This window comes from Sorex fumeus, unplaced genomic scaffold (assembly GCF_029834395.1).
Source record: "Sorex fumeus unplaced genomic scaffold, SorFum_2.1 ptg000051l, whole genome shotgun sequence".
Lineage (NCBI taxonomy): Eukaryota > Metazoa > Chordata > Mammalia > Eulipotyphla > Soricidae > Sorex > Sorex fumeus.
The window spans coordinates 39880873-39899448 of record NW_026606108.1 but is presented as its reverse complement, the minus strand read 5'-3'; the positions used below and the strand labels follow the sequence as shown (position 1 = coordinate 39899448).

The following is an 18576-nucleotide window of genomic DNA, read 5'->3' as shown; positions in this document are numbered from 1 at the left end:
CCCTGTGCCTCACACATGCACACCACGTGCCCTGCCACTTGGGCCCCAGGATAACCAATTTTAATGGAGCCAAATGATTATACAGTAAAAGTTTATAAACATTCACAAAAAAAAAAAAACACTTGTGACTTCTCTGGGAACTGAAGAAAGAGCAATGGGACACACATCCTTGGAGAGATTCCGCCCCCCCCACCCCGGAAAGATTCTTTCTGTACATCAATGGAGATCAGTATTTTGGTCTTTTGACCTCAACCCTGTAATGAAAGAAGAAAGGAGTCAAGTCAATATACTTGATGATGCCCACCAGTTCCACACAGCAGTAATAAAGAACCTTACCCATCAGCTTCCATCTTCTTCCTCTTCTCAATGATCTGCAAAAATTTAGAACCAGTTATAGCTAAGAATGACACAGGCCCCAAGTTGTCCTCTTTCCTATTCCCATGGCCCAGCAATGCTTCCCCACCTCCTGCCTATTCCTGGGTCTGAGTCAGTGTCTCCTCCCACCTAAGGGCAGTTTCACTTACTGCACTAATCTTCTTCCACTGACGATCAAGTTCTGCCTTGTCATTGGTTTCCTTAAAGCGCCTGGTTTTCCGCCCTTCAGACATCTTGATGCCATACTGGAATGCGGCTCTGAGTTAGAAGAAGATATAAAGATGTTACCAAACAGTAATAAGCTATTCCCAAGAGCAGAGGGAACAAGCTGTTTCCAGAGAGCACACTATACCTTCTGACCTGCTGTGGGTTGTCCAACCCATTACCAGCCCTCCCCTGTTCCTCACTCCCAAGGTCGAATGTAGTATCTACTCACTTGGGCAAAGCCTCTTTGTTGTTCATATATTCACTGTATTCCTCTTGGGTATCAAAGTCCCATCGGCCTAAGGGCCCCTTCTTGTTACCCTGTTGCAGAACAGAATTGGCAGATAGAGAAAGGAAGAATTGTCAGCGGCAATAAATATTTAGCTGATATTAGCCCTTGATTAAATTCAGGTTTTTAACACGTTTCATCATTCATAAATCTTACACTAATAATCGCTTATTATGTACCTAATATGTGCCAGACATTATTCTACTAAATATGTACCTTACTCAACTATTCTAAAAAACTATTAAGGACCAGAGCTAGAGAACAGTGGGCGAAGCCAACCCAGGTTCCATACCTGGTACCCCATAGGGTTCCCTGAGCCCTGATAGGATTGACCCCTGAACAGAGAGGCAGGATAAGCCCTGAGCACTACAGAGTGTGACCCCTCCCTGGAAAATAAAACAACTATTAATATGGAACTGTACTCTCATGAGCTGGTTGACAAAACTGAGACATAAGCAGTAAGTTAAAACGGCCCCAAGAGGGGCTAGAAATAGTACAGCAGGTAGGACATTTGCCTTGCATGCGGCCAACCCAGGTTTGATTCCCAGCATCCCATATGGTCCCCTGAGCACCGCCAGGAGTAATTCCTGAGTGTAAAGCCAGGAATAACCCCTATGCATCACCGGGTGTGGGAGGGAGGGACGGAGGGAGGGAGGGAAGGAAGGAAGGAAGGAACAGCAGAGATATTTTATAAAGGCTCCACGACAGAATTAAATCATAGTTCTAACCATTAAAGTGAGAACAAGGGCGGGGCTGGAGTGATAGCACAGCAGGTAGGGCGTGTGCCTTGCACGCAGCCAACATGGCTGACACAGGTTCCATTCCCAGCATCCCATATGGTCCCCCGAGCACCGCCAGGAGCAATTCCTGAGTGCATGAGCCAGGAGTAACCCCTGAGCATCGCCAGGTGTGACCCAAAAAGAAAAAAAAAAGTGAGAACAAGGGCAAAAGATATGAAAAGGCGCATTTTAAAAAAATATTTGTCCTTTTGAGGTTAGAGTGATTGTACTGCAGGTAGGGGGTTTGCCTTGCATGTGCCCTGAGCACAGTGCCAGGAGTAAGCCCTGAGCACCACCAAATATTGTCATAAAACCAAAAAATCTGTTGTTTTATTTTGCTTTTTCTTTTGTTTTTTTTTTGGGGGGGGGGAAGGACGTTGGTATCGAGGACTGAATCCAGACACTCTTACCACTAAGCCTCATCCCCAACCTTGTTTTTTGGTGTTTTTTTGTTGTTGTTGTGGGGGCAGGGTGGCGGGGGTTCATACCCAGCGATGCTCAGGTATTGCTCCTGGCTCTTTACTCAGGAATTACTCCTGACAATGCTTGGGGGACCATATGGGATGCTGAGGATAGAATTTGGGTCGACCACCCATAAGGAAATACCTACGTGCTGTACTATTGCTCTGGCCCCAACAGTTTTCATTTTTTGTTTTGAGCACCCAGAGGTGCTCAGGGCTTACTCCTGGCCTTGCACTCAAGGTTCTCACCTGAAGGGCTCAAAGGACCATATGGAGTACTAGGAATTGAAACTGGCTTAGCCACTGCAAGGTAAGTGCCTTACCCCCTGTATTAATGTTCTGGCCCCGTTTTTTTGTTGTTGTTGTTTTGTTTTGTTTTTTTATTGAAACACCATGAGAGCAGTCACAAAGTTTTCGGTTTAAGTCTCAGTCATACAATGATGAAGACACCCGAACCTTCACCAGTGCACATTTTCCACCACCAAAAACCCCAGTATCCCCTCCCCTCCATCCCACATCCTCCCCCTATGTGGCAGACAATTTCCATGTTACTCTCTCTCTGCTTTGATTACATTCAATATTTCGACACCAAACCTGCCATTATTATTTGGGATTTTACCCCAACACTCAGATCTGCCTAAAAGGCAACATTAGACAATTTGTTTTCTATTGCTGATTATGAATTGCATATGATGATGCACGGCCGCGATAGCGGCTGCGTGATTTTGAAATTCTGAATTTTTAATAATTAAATCTAAAGGGATTTCTGCCAAAAGCTGCTGTGTTCGAGAGTTTTGTTTCTGAGTCTCTGGGATCATGGCCGATAAGCATCTCCAACAGCAGCCAGAGGGCTAGTTCCTGGGTGGCAATTCGGGGAGGGGGGGGCGGAGGAAGGGCCAGCTCCACCCCCATTCCATGATCTGGCCCCGTTTTAAATTTTGAAGACAGAAAAAAATTTCAGTCCCGAACCAACTAAACGTCTTTGTAAAAGACTCAATTCCTCCTGTACTTTCACTAAAGGCTTGCTCACTGCCTAAGGGTGAAAATCAAAGCCTGGCACATTGTAGAAAATAAAATACAAATCCTTCTAGGCTCTTACTCACTTATTTGGGACACCATTCTTCAGGTGAAACAGTTTATGGGCATTATCCAAAGCAGTCTCAGTCCACAAAGAGTTCCAGGAACTGAGCCCAAGATCTCATACGTGTATGTATCACTGAGCTGCATGCCCAGCCCTCAGCAGATATTTTAAAAACACAAGTCACTCTGTTCCCACAATGCCACCCGCTTCCACTGCTGTAGCTGAGGGAAGGTGGCCCAGTAAATGAGACACCTATTCCAAGAGTGAGTAGAGGCTGTGTTAAAGAGTAACTTCCTGAGCGCTCCCACCCATCATCTAATTCCATACCTGGTCCATTTTGCTGTAATCCACCTCCTCATCACTGTCCACAGCCATATCATCCATCCTAAAAAAAAGCATACAAAAAAACAACACGTAAACAAAGCAGACCCAGGCATGCATGCTTCATCTATGCTAAGACACTCTATGCCTGAGATGCCCTAGTAGCTTTCCCACTTAATCGAATCAAACAATTCCCATGAGTAAGAAGTGTTCCTGGTTCCAAGCAAATCAAATTTCCACCGAATCATCCAGCTAGTTCCCCAACAACCCAGCCTTCTTTTTTCAAAGAATCTCACATACGTGGCTGGGTAGCACTCGGCATAACTGTTGGACATTCCAAAGAAATCACCAAGCTGCTTCTTGTCCTCTGGCTTCTTCAGCTTAAGCTACGTTAAAGAAAGGTGTAGTCTATAGCAGAAAAGCTTCAAGCAAGTAAAGCCAGCGGCTAAAATCCCTCACAATAAACTCTTGAGAAAGGATTTTGAAGGATACATGGAAAGACCTTGTAGAAGGGAAAAGGCATCCCAGTCAGATTCAGCAGCACAAAGAAGGAATGGGATGGGGGCTAGGAGGTATACAGTGGGAAGTCAGGAAGTGGGTAAGGCTGGAATTCTCTAGAACTCCTGGAAAATACTAATATAAAAGGATATGATTCAGTGCCTTCCCAGCCAGTGGAACCAGAAAATTTTTCATTGATGGACTTGATCAAATCCTTGGCAGATGCAGGTCCTAGAGGAAAGACAATTCATTTTAGGCTTTCAAACAAGGAACTCACAACCTCTTGCCCACAATACTGTCAGCTTTTATCACCTTTGGTTTTTGCAGAGCTGGGAATCCAACCCCCGCTTTGACATTTTCACACATGCAAGGCAAGTACTCTTGCACTGATCTATATTCCTGGCCTCTTCATAACATTCCTAAAAGCAACTGCTTTTTTTTTTTTTTTTAAGCACAGCGGGTATGGCATTTGCCTTGCACACAGCCGACCCAACCGACCCGAATTCGATTCCTCCGCCCCTCTCGGAGAGCCCAGCAAGCTACCAGTAGTATCTCGACCACGTGACAAAGCCTGGCAAACTATCTGTGACGTATTCAATATGTCAAACACAGTAACAACAAGTCTCACAATGTTACTGGGCCCACTTGAGCAAATCAATGAACAATGGGAGGACAGTGCTACATTGCTTTTTAGCAATGCTCAGAGGTTACTCCTAGCTCTGAACTCAAGAAATTACTCCTTGCAGTGCTCAAATTGGATGCCTGGTATCAAAAAACTGGTTGACTACGTGCAAGGCAAACTCACTCTCCCCACTGTATTATCGCTGGGCCCCAGCAATTGAATCTTTTTAGGTAACAAAAGCTAAATCAAATTTCAACTAATAATGACTTATTCTGTTTAAGATAGAGTAGGCTATCTAAACTGTTTTTTTAAATTTTGATGAATCACTGTGAGATACAATTACAGACTTACAAACTTGCATGATTATGTTTCAGTCATACAGTGTTCAAGTATTTATCCCTCCACCAGTGCCCATTCTCTCCCTCCCACCACTCCCCTATCACCCCCCACCCCCACCTCTGTGGCAGGCACATTGCCTCTTTCTCTCTCCTCGGTGTTATGTAAACTGGTTCTTTTTTTTTATCTTGCCTCATGTCCTCAACTCAGATACTATGTGCATTACTACCACCTTTTTTTTTTTGGCCACACCAGGCAACATTCAGAGGTTACTCCTGGTTCTGCACTCAGGAATCAATCCTGGTAGGGCTCAGGGGATTATATGGAATGCCAGGGATTGAACATAGGTCAGCAACACCAAGTGCCCTATCCACTGTGCTATCTCTCCAACATCCCCTACTGCCACTTTTGCCAGATGTGTTCAGCCTAGAGAAAAGTAGGACAAGAGTCAATGGACAGATACAACCCACCTTTGCATACGACCCACCTTTGTCAACATCAATGGGCTGAAAAGAAAAAGAAAGCGAGATGAGTGTCACCATGAGGGACCTTACCCAATCCTCCTCCAGAACTGAATTCCCTCCCCTTCATGTCCCCAGGATGGTTCCAACCCCAAACTAACTGCCCCAGTTGTTGCTGTGGAGTCATGATAGGTCTATATAACAGAGTGGACTGGGCTCAGCTGGGCCAGCAGAGACAGGTGCCCCAGGACCTGGTACCAAAAGCCCACATCTCACCTCATCATCCACTTTTGGCTTCTCGAAGTAGCTGTGTCTCTTTTTCTCCTCCTCTCTCTCACGGTCCCGCTCTCGTTCTCGCTCCCGTTCCCTCTCCCGCTCTCTGTCCCGGTCTCTGTCCCTTTCACGATCACGTTCCCGTTCTCGGTATCTTTCCCGCTCCTTGTCCCGTGGTGTCTTGGTGGTGGAAGGTACATAATCCCCAATGTCTTCAAATATACTAGGCAAACAGTAACCAAATGTCAAACTCACACATCCCCATTTTCCTTGGCCATTTCTCTAGATTCTCCCACTGTGCCCTTTTCCAAATACCAAGGAAAAGAAACCCAGAGCCTTGACCACCCTCAGTTCAGGTGACAAGGGCTGCAGTACATACTTCATGTCGGCCTCGGGAGGTTTCTTCTCTTCCAGCTTCCCTAAAATGTAGACAAAAGGGGAGAAAAACACTTATGAATTAATCACACCAAGGTGGGCCAGAGAGCTAGTATAGGGTTTGCTTTGAATGCAGATTAAACCAGGGTTTAATCTCTGACACCACATACTATACTCTGAGCATCACCAGCTATGCCCACCCCCTATCCCCCACCCCCATCAACAAAATCCAAAAATATCACACTAAGTCTTATCATCATACACTCCTGCTATAAATGCCCTTTTCATTAATTTTTTAAAGCCACACTTGGAGGTGCCTTTTTGGGCTACTCCCAGCTTGGTGCTCCGGGATCATTCAGAGTCAGGGAATCAAAGCCTGGCCTTCTATAGACAAAGCATACACTTCAGTCTGTTGAGCGCCCTCCTTTTTTAAATTTTTATGTACTTATTTGGAGAGAAGAGGCTTGGGACCACTCTCAATAGTGCTTAAGAGATATTACAAGTCCTACTCAGGTGTGAGTCTGTTAGGGATCAGGATCTGCCAGATGAGTCCTTTTTGTTTCTGGGCCATACCCAATGCTCAGAGATTTATCCTGGCTCTGCACTCGGGAATTACTCCTGACAGTGCTCAGGGGACCATATGGGATGCAAGAGATCAAACGCAGATTAGCCACATGCAAGGCAAATGCTCTACCTGCTGTAGTACCAGGATGGCCCAAACAAGGTAAGCACTTTTTTTGTTGTTTTTTTTTTTTTTTTTTGCTTTTTGGGTCACACCCGGCAATGCACAGGGGTTACTCCTGGCTCTGCACTCAGGAGTTACTCCTGGTGGTGCTCAGGGGACCATATAGGATGCTGGGAATCAAACCCAGGTCGGCCGCATGCAAGGCAAACGCCCTACCTGCTGTGCTATCTCTCCAGCCCCAAGGTAAGCACTTTTAACTGCCATTTCTCTCCCTAGCTCTACGGATCACGATCACGATAATCCTTTTGTTCATCGATTGCCTCGAGCAGGCACCAGTAACGTCTCCTTCGTCCTAGCCCTGAGATTTTAAAAAGTGCCATATTTAGGGAGTATTCAATATGCCAAACACAGTAACAAAAAGTCTCACAATGGAGACGTTACTGGGCCCGCTCGAGCCATATTTAAGGCTCTTTCAGGGTTAGGAGAATGAGACCCATCATTGTTACTGGTATTTGGCATATGGGGTATACCATGGGGAGTTTGCCAGACTCTGCCATGTGGGCAGGTTGCATTCGGTAGCTTGCCAGGTTGTCCAAAGTAAGAATGAGATAGTAAGATGTCTGGGAGCTGGGTTTTATAGTCTCTGGGTCTTGGCTGTTGATGGGAGTACACAGTGCCGGGGGGCGGGGGGGGGGGGGGGGCGGGCAGGGCCAGTTTGTGGGTGTGACCCCTGCCTGCTGGAAGATGGAGAATGCTCAGCTCTGATCCGAGCAGGCTTGGAGATATAGCTCTACGGATATCTGTTCCAAATCTGCTAAGGAAATGAAACAACAAAAGTGACCCATTCCCTTGTCATTCCTGAAAGAGTGACTCACTGCTTCCTAAACTCAGTCAAGCAGATGGATATAACCATCTCCCTGCTGAAGTCCCACTATTTCCACTTTTCTCTTTTCCCTAGAAGCCTTCCTATGTTATACAGATAGAACACTCCAAAAGACCTTGGGTCCACCCTGAGATGACCCTCTATGAATAAGTTTCTCTCCTTAGGCCTCCAGATTACCTTTATCTTTCTTTTTGAGCTTCTTGTTACGGGTACCCTGCCTCAAATAGGAAAGAATCTGTGTGAGCTTGCTGATGACAATGTCATTTGTTGTCAGTGTGGTCTGTGCCTGAAAATCCAAAGAAACAATAATGTTTAGCCTATGAAGCAGGAATTGCTTCATTTATTCATTCATTATTCATTCATTCGCTTAACAAACTGAAGGATAAGTTAGAATTTACTAGATATAATGGGAAAAGTGTTGTGGAAGGGCATGTAAGACAGATGAATCAGCTTGTTGTCCAAAGGACTACAGAAGGACAAAGGACTACACAAACGTAAACCTAGAGAATTAAAGGAAACCAGGATGATGGAAAATAAACAGAAGCATGGTAAAAAATGACTGAAAAGACCAAATGTTACGATGACTCCAAGGTCACAAATGTTGGCTTTAGAAGGCAGGGAAATATGTCCCAATGGTTGGAGTATGTGCTTTGCATGCAGAAGCCGTACAGGGTTTTTTGTTTGTTTTTTTTGGTCTTTGGGCCACATCCAGCAGTGCTCAAAGGTTACTCCTAACTCTGCATTCAGGAATTACTCCTGATTTGTTCAGGCACCATATGGGATGCCAGGGATTAAACCTGAGTTGGCTGTGTGCTAAGCAAGTGCCTTTATTCACTGTACTACAGCTCCACCCTAGAGCCCTAGGTTTGATCCTTGTAACTGTATGATCTCCAGAGCACTGGCCAAGAGTAGCAAATGAGCACTGCTGGGTATGGTCCCCAAATAAAGTACCAACAAAACAGAGTTTGGTTTTTACCCTCATTTTTTCATTTCATCATCCTGTTATTCGTCAATTGCCTCGAGCAGGCCCCAGTAACGTCTCTTTCATCCTAGCCCTGAGATTATATTCAAGGCTCTTTAGGAGAATGAGACCCATCATTGTTATTGGTATTTGGCATATTGGGTACGCCACGGGGAGTTTGCCAGACTCTGCCCTGTGGGCAGGCTACATTCGATAGCCTGCAAGTTTTTACCCTAACAATGAGAAACCATTAAAAGCATGCAAAGTGAGAGGTAGGACCGAAAGTGTGTGCTTGGTCATGAATAAAAAAATCCTGAAGTGAGTGCTTGGTCATGTATAAACCTCGCAGTGCAAGGGTGCAAAGAGACTCGAAGGCTGAAGGCTAAAGAGAACAGGTTCCAGGATGGGGAAAAGGTACTGGCAGTCAGGCCACAAGTTAACCCCTGCGTGATCCCAGGCATCTCATGACAGCCCAAGAACCATGCATATGATCCTAGAGACCCCAGAACTACTAGAGTGGTCCTAGTGGTCCCTAGAGCTGTATGGCCTAAGCAGCATCCCATTCATAAACTGAATACAGTGTACAACTAGGACTAGCCTCCATGCCTCCTGAGTACCACCTGATAGCTTCTGAAATAAAACAAAAAACAGGGTCAGAGATGTGGTTCAATGGTAGAGCACCTGAGGTGAGGTCCAGAGTTCCATTCCAGGAACCTTAAGGTCCCCCAAGCAGCACCACAAACTGCTTCTAGAAACAGCAAGGTGTGGCCCCAAAATTAAAAAGAAAAAGACTGTGAGGCACAAGGCTTCTTTAGGGATGGGGAGTAGTGGTGACAACAAATCAAAAAAGGTTTTAAAACTCATGTCCTGCACCAAATAGTCCCCTGAGAATCTCTGGGTATGGCCCAAAAGGCCCCCACGTACTGCTGGGTATGGCTCTAGAGGCGCCAGTGCTGCCAAGGTGGCTTGAGAATGCTTGGCACTGCAGGGTCCGGGCAGCATCACATCCTCAGGCCCTCAAGCCAGCCCAGTTGGCAAAGACTCGCCAGTGGGCTCCCAAGAAATAAGCATTGCTTGGGAGGCCCCCAACATATAAAGTAATATATTAAATATAAAAGGGATGATACCTGCACAAGCCTATGAATGAAGTCACTGAATTGTACACTATAAAAAAGAAAACCGTTATAAATTACGTATCAGTTAAAATTTAACATATTATAAGAAAACTTGAGTGGAAGTGAGGAAACCAATTAGGAGCCTCCTTTACAAAGCTTCACCAAGCAGGGCGGGGGAAGAGGGCTCGAAGGCTGTAGTGTATGCTGTTCATGCAGGAGGCCCAGGTTCAATCTCTGGCACCACAAGGTCCCCCTCTCCCCAATCACCACTAGGAGGTGACCCCCAAGTACTGAGCTAGGAGTACCATGGGGTATAGTCCAGAAACCAAAAATAAATCAATAAAAGGTCCAGTAAAGGCTGGGATGTAGCCTAGCAGCAGAGCAATTACCTTATGTGTGTAAGGTATTGGGTTCCATCACAAATACTACCAAAGGAAAAAAAGATGTCAATAATGAGATAATTAGCCAGCAAGAGACAATGGCTGAGAATACAATGTTATTAGTGGAACCAGAATAAAGTGAATGAATTGGTATGACTCGAGAGGTTAAAAAATAGACAGGACATGGGGAGATGAGACTCAGGGTAGAACCAAGGCTCACTGTCAGGTCTGGGGTGCACCAGATGCTTGAAGGACACCAGGCACTCACCTCCATGGTGGGGCAATCAGCCTTGCTGCGGATAAGAGTGGTGGGGATGTCTGTGTCTGCATACTCATCGTCCAGGTCCACTACATAGGCCATGCGGCCCGGCAGGAACAGCTCATTCCGTTCATATGCTTTGCTCTTGAAGAGCATACGGTAAACATTGCGGCCTACAAAAAGATTAAAAAAAAAAAATCCAGCAAGACCCAATGAGAACTTCCTAAGATAACAGCAGCCATTTATTTAATTTTATCAATAACCCTGTGAAGTGAAGATTATTTTTCCTATTAATAGAATACAGTTAGGTGATTTACTCAAAATGATATAGCTGCAAGCAACACAACAAAAAATGGGACAAAGGGACCCAAGCGATAATACAGCAGATAAGGCACTTGCCTTGCATGCAGCCAACTGGGTTTGGTACCTGGCACTCCACATAGTCCCCAAAGCCTCCCAGGAATGATCCCTGAGAGCCCACTGGGATTGAGTCCTGAGCCCTGAGCACAGAGGCAGTAGTAAACCCTGAGCACTGTGAGTGTGGGCCAAAAAGAAAAAATAAGGGGGGAGGGGGAAATGACAACAAAGGCAGCCTAACACCAAAGCTGCAACTGGGATCTAGTCTTCTATGCTGCCCTCTCAAGGACACAGTGAGACTAGCATTGTATTAGGCACTACAAGGGACAGAGCTAAGGCTCAATATTAATATACTTTCTATGTACTATAATCCTGATAATAAAATACATTACACTACACATTCAATATAAAAATCACACTGAATCATCCTTCACGCCCAACCGAGGCCACGAGTTGCCCCCCACGAGTGGTTCTCTGGCATAGCCATGGCAGCAGAGGCACAAGGACTTAATCCAGGGCCCAGAAGCTTGCGGCAGAAATGTGAATGGACTATGCCTTGAACTAAGGCACCATCCCCCCCAGCAGGAGGGAAAGGGCATCTGTCTCTTCCACCTTTTTCCCTCCCGGCAGCATGGTGGCCGCCGCTTCAGAGTTTATTGGAAAGCCAGGTATGAGCCGGTGGTGATGGGGCAACTGCAGCCTCATAGGAAGGGGGGCGAAACCGGCTCATCCTTCATGCCCAACCGAGGCCACGAGTTGCCCCCCCACGAGTGGCTATCTGGCACGGCCGTGGCACCAGACGCACAGAAACCAATCTCGTAATTATCCAGCTCTTGGCAGAAATCCCTCCAGACTTAATTAGTAAAATATCAGAAATCCAAAATCACATGGTTTTCATAATCAGCAATAGAAAACAAATTATTTCACAATTCCTTTTCAGCAGTTCTGATTTTGGGGGGGAAATTCCAAACAATAATGGTGAATCTTTTGTCGAAATAATCAATGTAATCAAAGTAGAGAGAGAGTTAAGTAGAAATCACCTGCCTCACAGGCATCGGGAGGGGTGAGATGGGGGTATATTGGGGTTCTTGGTGGTGAAAAATAGTTACTGGTGAAAGGAAGGGTGTTTGATCATCGTATGACCGAGACTTAAACTTGAAAGCTTTATAAATTTTCTCACCATGATTCAATTAATAAATTAAAATAAAAAAAAAAACACTGAACATGTTATTCCTGTCTCCCAATAATACCACAAGATAAACTTAACCTTACTCTTGCAGATGGACAATTATGTCCAAGGAAATGAAGTCAGTTCCTAAAATCACAAATCACATCAAGATTCAAACACGGGCCTCTTGGGCTGCAGATTCTTAACTTCTAACCACTAACCATGCTACCTATCTGAATGCAATAGCTCCAACCTGCAAGAACTTCCAACTGAAGTGAGGAAACATTAATAACATCAGTCTATTTTCATGTTCTGAGTTAAACTTCAGTGTTTTATAGAACAAGCAGATTTGGAGCAATATAAAGGAAGGAGGTTGAGGAAAGGAAGAATTAGCTTATATTATGTTATATTATATAATATATATTATCTTGCCCAAAACATTAAATCCTCTACAATTTGACTAGAATGCACAACCATTACTGTAGAAAAAGGACTCACCTAAACGTGTTTTAAATTCAATTTTGTTTTCTGGGTCCTCATCTTTCCTGAAAAGATTGGAGAAAAAAAAAAGGTTTGGTTTATTCTTATAAATATTTTCCTATTTTAGGTGCTACCTTCTTAACTCTCAGGTTCTACCTGACACTTGACTTACTTGGTTTCCTTCTGGGGCTTTTCCATCAGTTCTTCCTCCTCTTTCTCCTTGCTGGCAATCTCAGCTCGTACCTAATACAAAACAAGGGAGGATTTATGCATTTATATATTTCTGCCTTTTTTTTTAATGTGTGTGCGTGTGGCCACACTTGGCAGTGCTCCTGGCTCTGTCGCTCAGTAATGAGCTCTAGCAATGCACAAGGGACCATAGTGATACCAAGGATTCAAACCAAGGTCATGGCCAAAGTAGCCACATACAAGGCAAATGCCTTCCTTATTTCCCAATACGAACTTTCTGGCACCATATTTGTTATATTTGTTATATACTGGCCACACCCAGCAGTGCTGAGGGGCTACTTCCAATTCAGTATTCAGGAAATTAAGTGCCAAGGATCAAACTAAAGTCTCTCATATGGAGAGCAGTAACTATCACCTGGTCTATACTAAATACCAAAGGAGGTTTAGTTTATTCATCTAATATGGATACTTACTGACCACCACATGAACACCACTATACCACATGGTAATAGGAAGTAAGACAACAGATTGCTGACCCTAAAGAGTTTGCAGCAGGAGAGAAACAAATTAAACCATTTTTCATTAAAAATGGCCCCATGAAAGGCAAGGAGCAGAAGAGATGGCTCACAGGACTGGGGTGCAGGGCCTGGGGCTCAACCTCTAGGCACAGTGTGGTTCCCCAAAACCACCCCAGTAGCAAACCCTAGCACTACTAGGTGTCACCACCCCTCCCCCCCAAAAAAAACCCACAAATATGCAGCAAGGCCCTGGATTTGATTTCCAGCAACACACTAAATAAATAAACAAACAAACAAATAATGGTTGTAAGTGAAATAGAAGAGTCTTGGCAGGATATTCAAAGTGGGAGGGTGATCAAGGACAGTATCACCAAGAAAATAGAATGAAAGGGGCCAGAGAGACAGTACAGTGGATAAGGCTTTTGCCTTGCATGGGGCCAGCACAGTTGGATTCTCAGTACTACCTATGGTTCCCAAGGCCACCAAGAGTACCCCTGAGTGCAAAGCCTGGAGTACTTCCAGGTATGTCCCCAACCCTCCAAAAGAGAAAAGAAAAAAAGACTCACCTTCTGTAGAAGAGCAAAATCCAAGCCTTTCACCAAATGAGTATGTTCCATGTCACCACCCAAGAACTTGGACTCCTGGATCAACTGTCTTCTTTTCTCTGCAGCTGATTTGTCTCTGTATAATAAAAGAGGGTCACATTAAAAGTGTTTTTATTGTGGCAAATCGCCTTTAAGTAGTTTGGTGTGTGCTCCAGACCACAGCAAGTATGACAAGTTCGAACCGCAATTCTATGACCCTGGGATGCTGGGAAGCACAGCCTGGCCACTTGGTACTCACGCCTCAGCAGTGGGGCCCACGGCCCTGTAGTTTGCCGTGGTGCTGATCAGCTCAGTTTCCTCATAATCTTTGTTCACACCATCTCTTCGTTCCTTGGCCCGGTCCCGGTACTTCTCTGCTAGCTCTCGCTCTCTCTCAATTTCTTGCTGGCGAAGCTTTGCATAATAACTGTCACCAGAGAAAAGAAAATGTGTAAGGTTCACTGCCTATTCCCAAGCCAACATAACTGACACTGCCTATTTACCTTCATCCAACTCTTGACAGTGAACGCTCGTACAACCTAACTAAACTGCGAGCCAAGAAACCAATTTGAACTATGGCACTTTCTGGCTCAGACATGTCGTTCCATGCTCCAACTGCAACTTATTTCTGGATTTGTGCTCAGGGATCATTCCTGGAAATGCTTAGGGAACCTAGTACCAACCTCTTTCTATCTCTGGTCCCACTCCGAACATTTTAATACCACTCAACACTACATAATGGAGTCTTTGAAGAATAAGACTTCTCCACACAGCAAAGAAATGATATTATGAATGTTTAAAAAAAAATTTGGGGGGGGGGGTGTTGGCTCATACCCAGCAATGCTCAGGGGTAAGTTACTCCTGGCTCTACTCTCAGAAATTATTCCTGGCAGTGCCTGGGGGACCATATGGTATGCTGGGTACCAAACCCTGGTCAACTGTATACTAAGACAAATGCCTACCCTCTAAACTATTGCTCCGGAGAGAATGTTTAAAATTTTATGACTTTATAAATTTCAACAGAAAATAAATCACTACTTGCAGGTTTCCCGCCCCGCCACCCCCCACCCCAAGAAGTGAGAAGCAATGTACCAAGTCCAAAGAGTTTACTAGCATATAAAAAAAGATGATAGTAATAACATCCATGATTTCTTACATAATTACAGTATGTCAGACTAAGCATTTACGTGCACAATCACAATTTATCCTCATGACAACCTGGTAAAATGCCCAAGATTTTCCAGGCAGCAACCGGTTAAGATGAGATTAAAACATTGCAGGCTGACTCAAAACACTTCTATTCCACATTACTACATACAATCTTCCCACTAAGAAAGCAAACCATCGGAATAGGGAAAACCTTGCCTGTGAACTGTCTCCTTCACCCAACAATATTCATCTTATACCCAATACCCCTCCATCCTTTCTTCACCTTTTCTTTTTTCTCCTCCGTGCAGCTGGATCCTCATCCTCGTTATACTCCCTTGGCATCCTAGAAAAGAAAGGAATTGGTAACAAAATGCTGTCAAACCTCTCTAGGAATGGCTTTGAGAACAAAAGAAAGGCCCAAAGAAATAACTTCAATCAAGCAGAGATCCATGTCAGTTTTGGTAGGGAAGTCATGTTCAAACTTTAACATTATCAAAATCACTTTAGGACTTTTAAAAATTCTATATCCCAAAGTTCCATTCCAGAGCTGTCTATATCCCAGCTTGGGATATGTACTTCATTGTCCTTCCTTTATGTGACTATTTCTCTTTCTCTTCTCACATTTTCATAAATGAAACTGTTGACCTCAAGGAAAAAAAATAAAATAAAATAAACTGATATAACCCATCACCTAGGGATATAGCTCGGTGGTAAAGTGCCCGCCTTACAGATAGGTCCAAATATCTGTCCCAGTATCTAAGTCTGTGCAGACAGAATGGTGGCCAAAATTTCACTCATTTAAGCAACTGTAACAACTGTATTACAAATGATGTATGAAACATATTCTGAGAAACCATGAGATATTAAGGCAATTCATTCTCCTAGAGTTCCAAGCTCCAGGGGGAAAGAATCAAAACTATTGGCTTTAAAAAGATAATAATATTTCCAGTTCCTAAGACCAGTTTAGCAGATTTTCCACAGAAGATAAGAGACATGAGTTACCCTAGAACTTACTCATGATGACGTGATTTAGAGGGCGGTGCAGAGGTAGGTGCAGCCCTTGGGGTCATGAGAAGTTTTCTGAAATCTTCATTGGTGAGCTTAGATCTAGAAGGCAAAGATATTAAAAATTAGTTTCCAGAGATCTGAGGATGTGACACAGTGGTACCAAATATACTTCCATGTGTGAGGCCATGAAGTACATTCCTGACACTCTCCCACATTATCAAGTACAATGTCTTGGTACCGTCTCCAGCACAACAATGCAGACTCCCCCCCAATCTCATGAAAGTACCCAGAAAAGAAGTATAAACATAATAAAACATCTAAAAACTGTAACAGAAGAGAAATATCTAGTAAAAAAACATAATTTTACTAGAAAATTAGGTAAACACAAATTAAAACAGAGACTACCAACATACCATCTTTTTGGGGGGGGGGGGTTGGTCACCTATCACGGTATTCACGGGCTAGTCTTGGCAAGGGGTTACTGTCCTTGGAGAGATACTTGAGAGCCCATGCAGTATCAAGGATCAAAGTGCAAAGCAGCCAGCCCTTGGAGCCAACTCTCTAGCTCAAGACATATCACCTTTTCCTTTGAGTCAAATAGTTGTATTTAGTAAATATGAGGTCTCATGAAGTAAAGGAAGCGAACTTACACACTCTAAAGTGGGACGCCGTCAACTCCAGAATGGAGTGTGCATAAAGAGAAGAATGGGGGGCTGGGGAGATAGCACAGTGGGTAGGGCGTTTGCCTTGCACACGGCCGACCCAGGTTCGATTCCCAGCATCCCATATGATCCCCTGAGCTCTGCCAGGAGTGATTCCTGAGTGCAGAGCCAGGAGTAACCCCTGTGCATTGCCGGGTGTGATCCAGAAAGCAAAAAAAAAAAAAGAGAGAGAGAAGAATGGGATGGAGAGTGCCTACTGTGCATGACGGAGGTCTGGGTTAAACCATGTCATGGTCCCTGAGCACAGGCCAGGAGTAGCTCCCAAGCATCTGAAGAAGTTGCACACTCAGACTGGGAAACCCCAAAATAGAGAACTTACACATCCCATGCTGCAATGGAGCGACTCCAAAATGAAGTGCTAAGACAAAACACTTTGTTTTGGGGTGACATCTGGCTATGCTCAGGACTTTCTCCTGGCACTATATTCAGGGATCACTCCTGGCAATGCTGATGGGGTGGGAGGGGGCGTATAAGGGACTCTGGGGATGGAATCCAGGTTGGGTCCATGCAAGACAAGTATGAAAAAATAAAGTAAAGACAAAGTATTTACTTTGTTGCTGTATTTACTTTCCATCCCCAATTATCAACTTTTTAAAAACTAAAATCCTCTCTAATCCTAGCACACAGTTGGACTAATCCATTTAAAATACACAGAGATCAAGGATCAGAACTGTAGTACAGAGGGTAGAAAGCTTGCCTTGCATCAGCTAACTGGGGTTAGATCCTTAGCATCCCATCTGGTCCCCTAAACACCACCAAGATTAACTCCTGAGTGCAGAGCCAGGAGGAATCCCTGAGTGCCACCAGATATAGCCCACAAACAAACAGAAAACATATAAAGAGCAGGTTGGGCATTTTTTGTCATGTTCACAAAATCCCTTCACCATCTACTTCACCACTCTACTCAGCACAGCTCAGTTCCAAAGCCCGACAATCAAAATACTCACTGGTGGAAGGAGTGAGGATCATCCACATCGTGGCCATCTGGGGCCAAAGGATTGGAAAATGGCTCACCTAAGAAAAAGGATTAACATTAACTCAAACTTTAAAGTTGGTCTTTTTTTTTTTATTAATTTTATTGAATCACTATGAGATAGTTATAAGCTTTCATGTTAGGGTTACAATCACACAATGATCAAACACCCATCCCTACACCAGGGCACATTCCCCACCACCAATATCCCCGGTATAACCCCCCTTTCCTACCCTCCCTCTGCCTCCATGGTAGATATGATTCCCCATAATCTCTCTCTACTTTTGGGCATTATGGTTTGCAATACAGACCCTGAGAGGTTATCATGTTTGGTCCTTTATTTACTTTCTGCACACATCTCCCATCCTGACCAATTTCCTCCAGCCATCTTTTTCTTAGTGATCCCTTCTCTATTCCAGCTGCCTTCTGAGACCCTTTGCTCCAGCTATGGAGGAATCTATCTGTTCGTGTATCTACTGTCCTTAGGTAAAATTGGTCTTCTGCAAAGTGTTTTCCCGTTGAAGTGATCACAATTAGTAAGATTGAAAAAAAGCAAGCACGGCAACTATAAATCAAGCAAGTGTCACAAAGAGGAAATACTAGGAGCTGTGGAAACCCAGAGAAAGGAGCCCCTAAAACATCCTGGGGGACAACAAATGACGTCAAGGGGATGACATCTAAGACACTATGAAAAATATATTGACGGCATCCAAGATAATGCGTGGCGGATCTGAGACTCAAAAAGGAAAATCTCCCGTGGTCATTTACGGCAAAAATTTGACTTAGGGGCGGAATCGGGCGTCCCGGCCTCCCTGGGGCAACGGCTTCCTTAGGTTCCAGTCGCAAGATGGGACTTTCATCCTCACACACACACACCGACACCCCGAACTTATGGGCTATAAGCAAGAAAGGAAAGATAAGCCGCGCCTTACTATCTCGCTCCGGCATTTTGTCCGCGTCCTTTTATAGCCAGCAGGAACTCAGGATCCAAAAACAACACGGCAACGACTGAGCTTTCCCACAATGCACCTCAGGTATCAACCCACAGTTCCTAGCGCCCATCAGCCCTT

At 44.5% G+C, this 18576-nt stretch overlaps 1 protein-coding gene across 1 annotated transcript; it reads right to left on the bottom strand.

Moving 5' to 3' along the window:
• Nucleotides 1–204: 204 nt before the first annotated feature.
• Nucleotides 205–18568, bottom strand: IK (IK cytokine). Its single transcript, XM_056124427.1, has 20 exons — nucleotides 18439–18568; nucleotides 17481–17547; nucleotides 15818–15910; nucleotides 15087–15146; nucleotides 13914–14081; nucleotides 13637–13751; nucleotides 12536–12606; nucleotides 12382–12428; nucleotides 10368–10531; nucleotides 7821–7929; nucleotides 6080–6119; nucleotides 5704–5923; nucleotides 5454–5472; nucleotides 4161–4239; nucleotides 3811–3891; nucleotides 3517–3574; nucleotides 812–900; nucleotides 525–633; nucleotides 337–371; nucleotides 205–254 (listed from the first exon to the last, which is right to left on the bottom strand). The coding sequence occupies exons 1-20, from the start codon at nucleotides 18452–18454 to the stop codon at nucleotides 227–229; spliced, it is 1668 nt and encodes a 555-aa protein (XP_055980402.1). The 5' UTR covers nucleotides 18455–18568; the 3' UTR covers nucleotides 205–226.
• Between the last annotated feature and the right edge of the window lie 8 nt (nucleotides 18569–18576).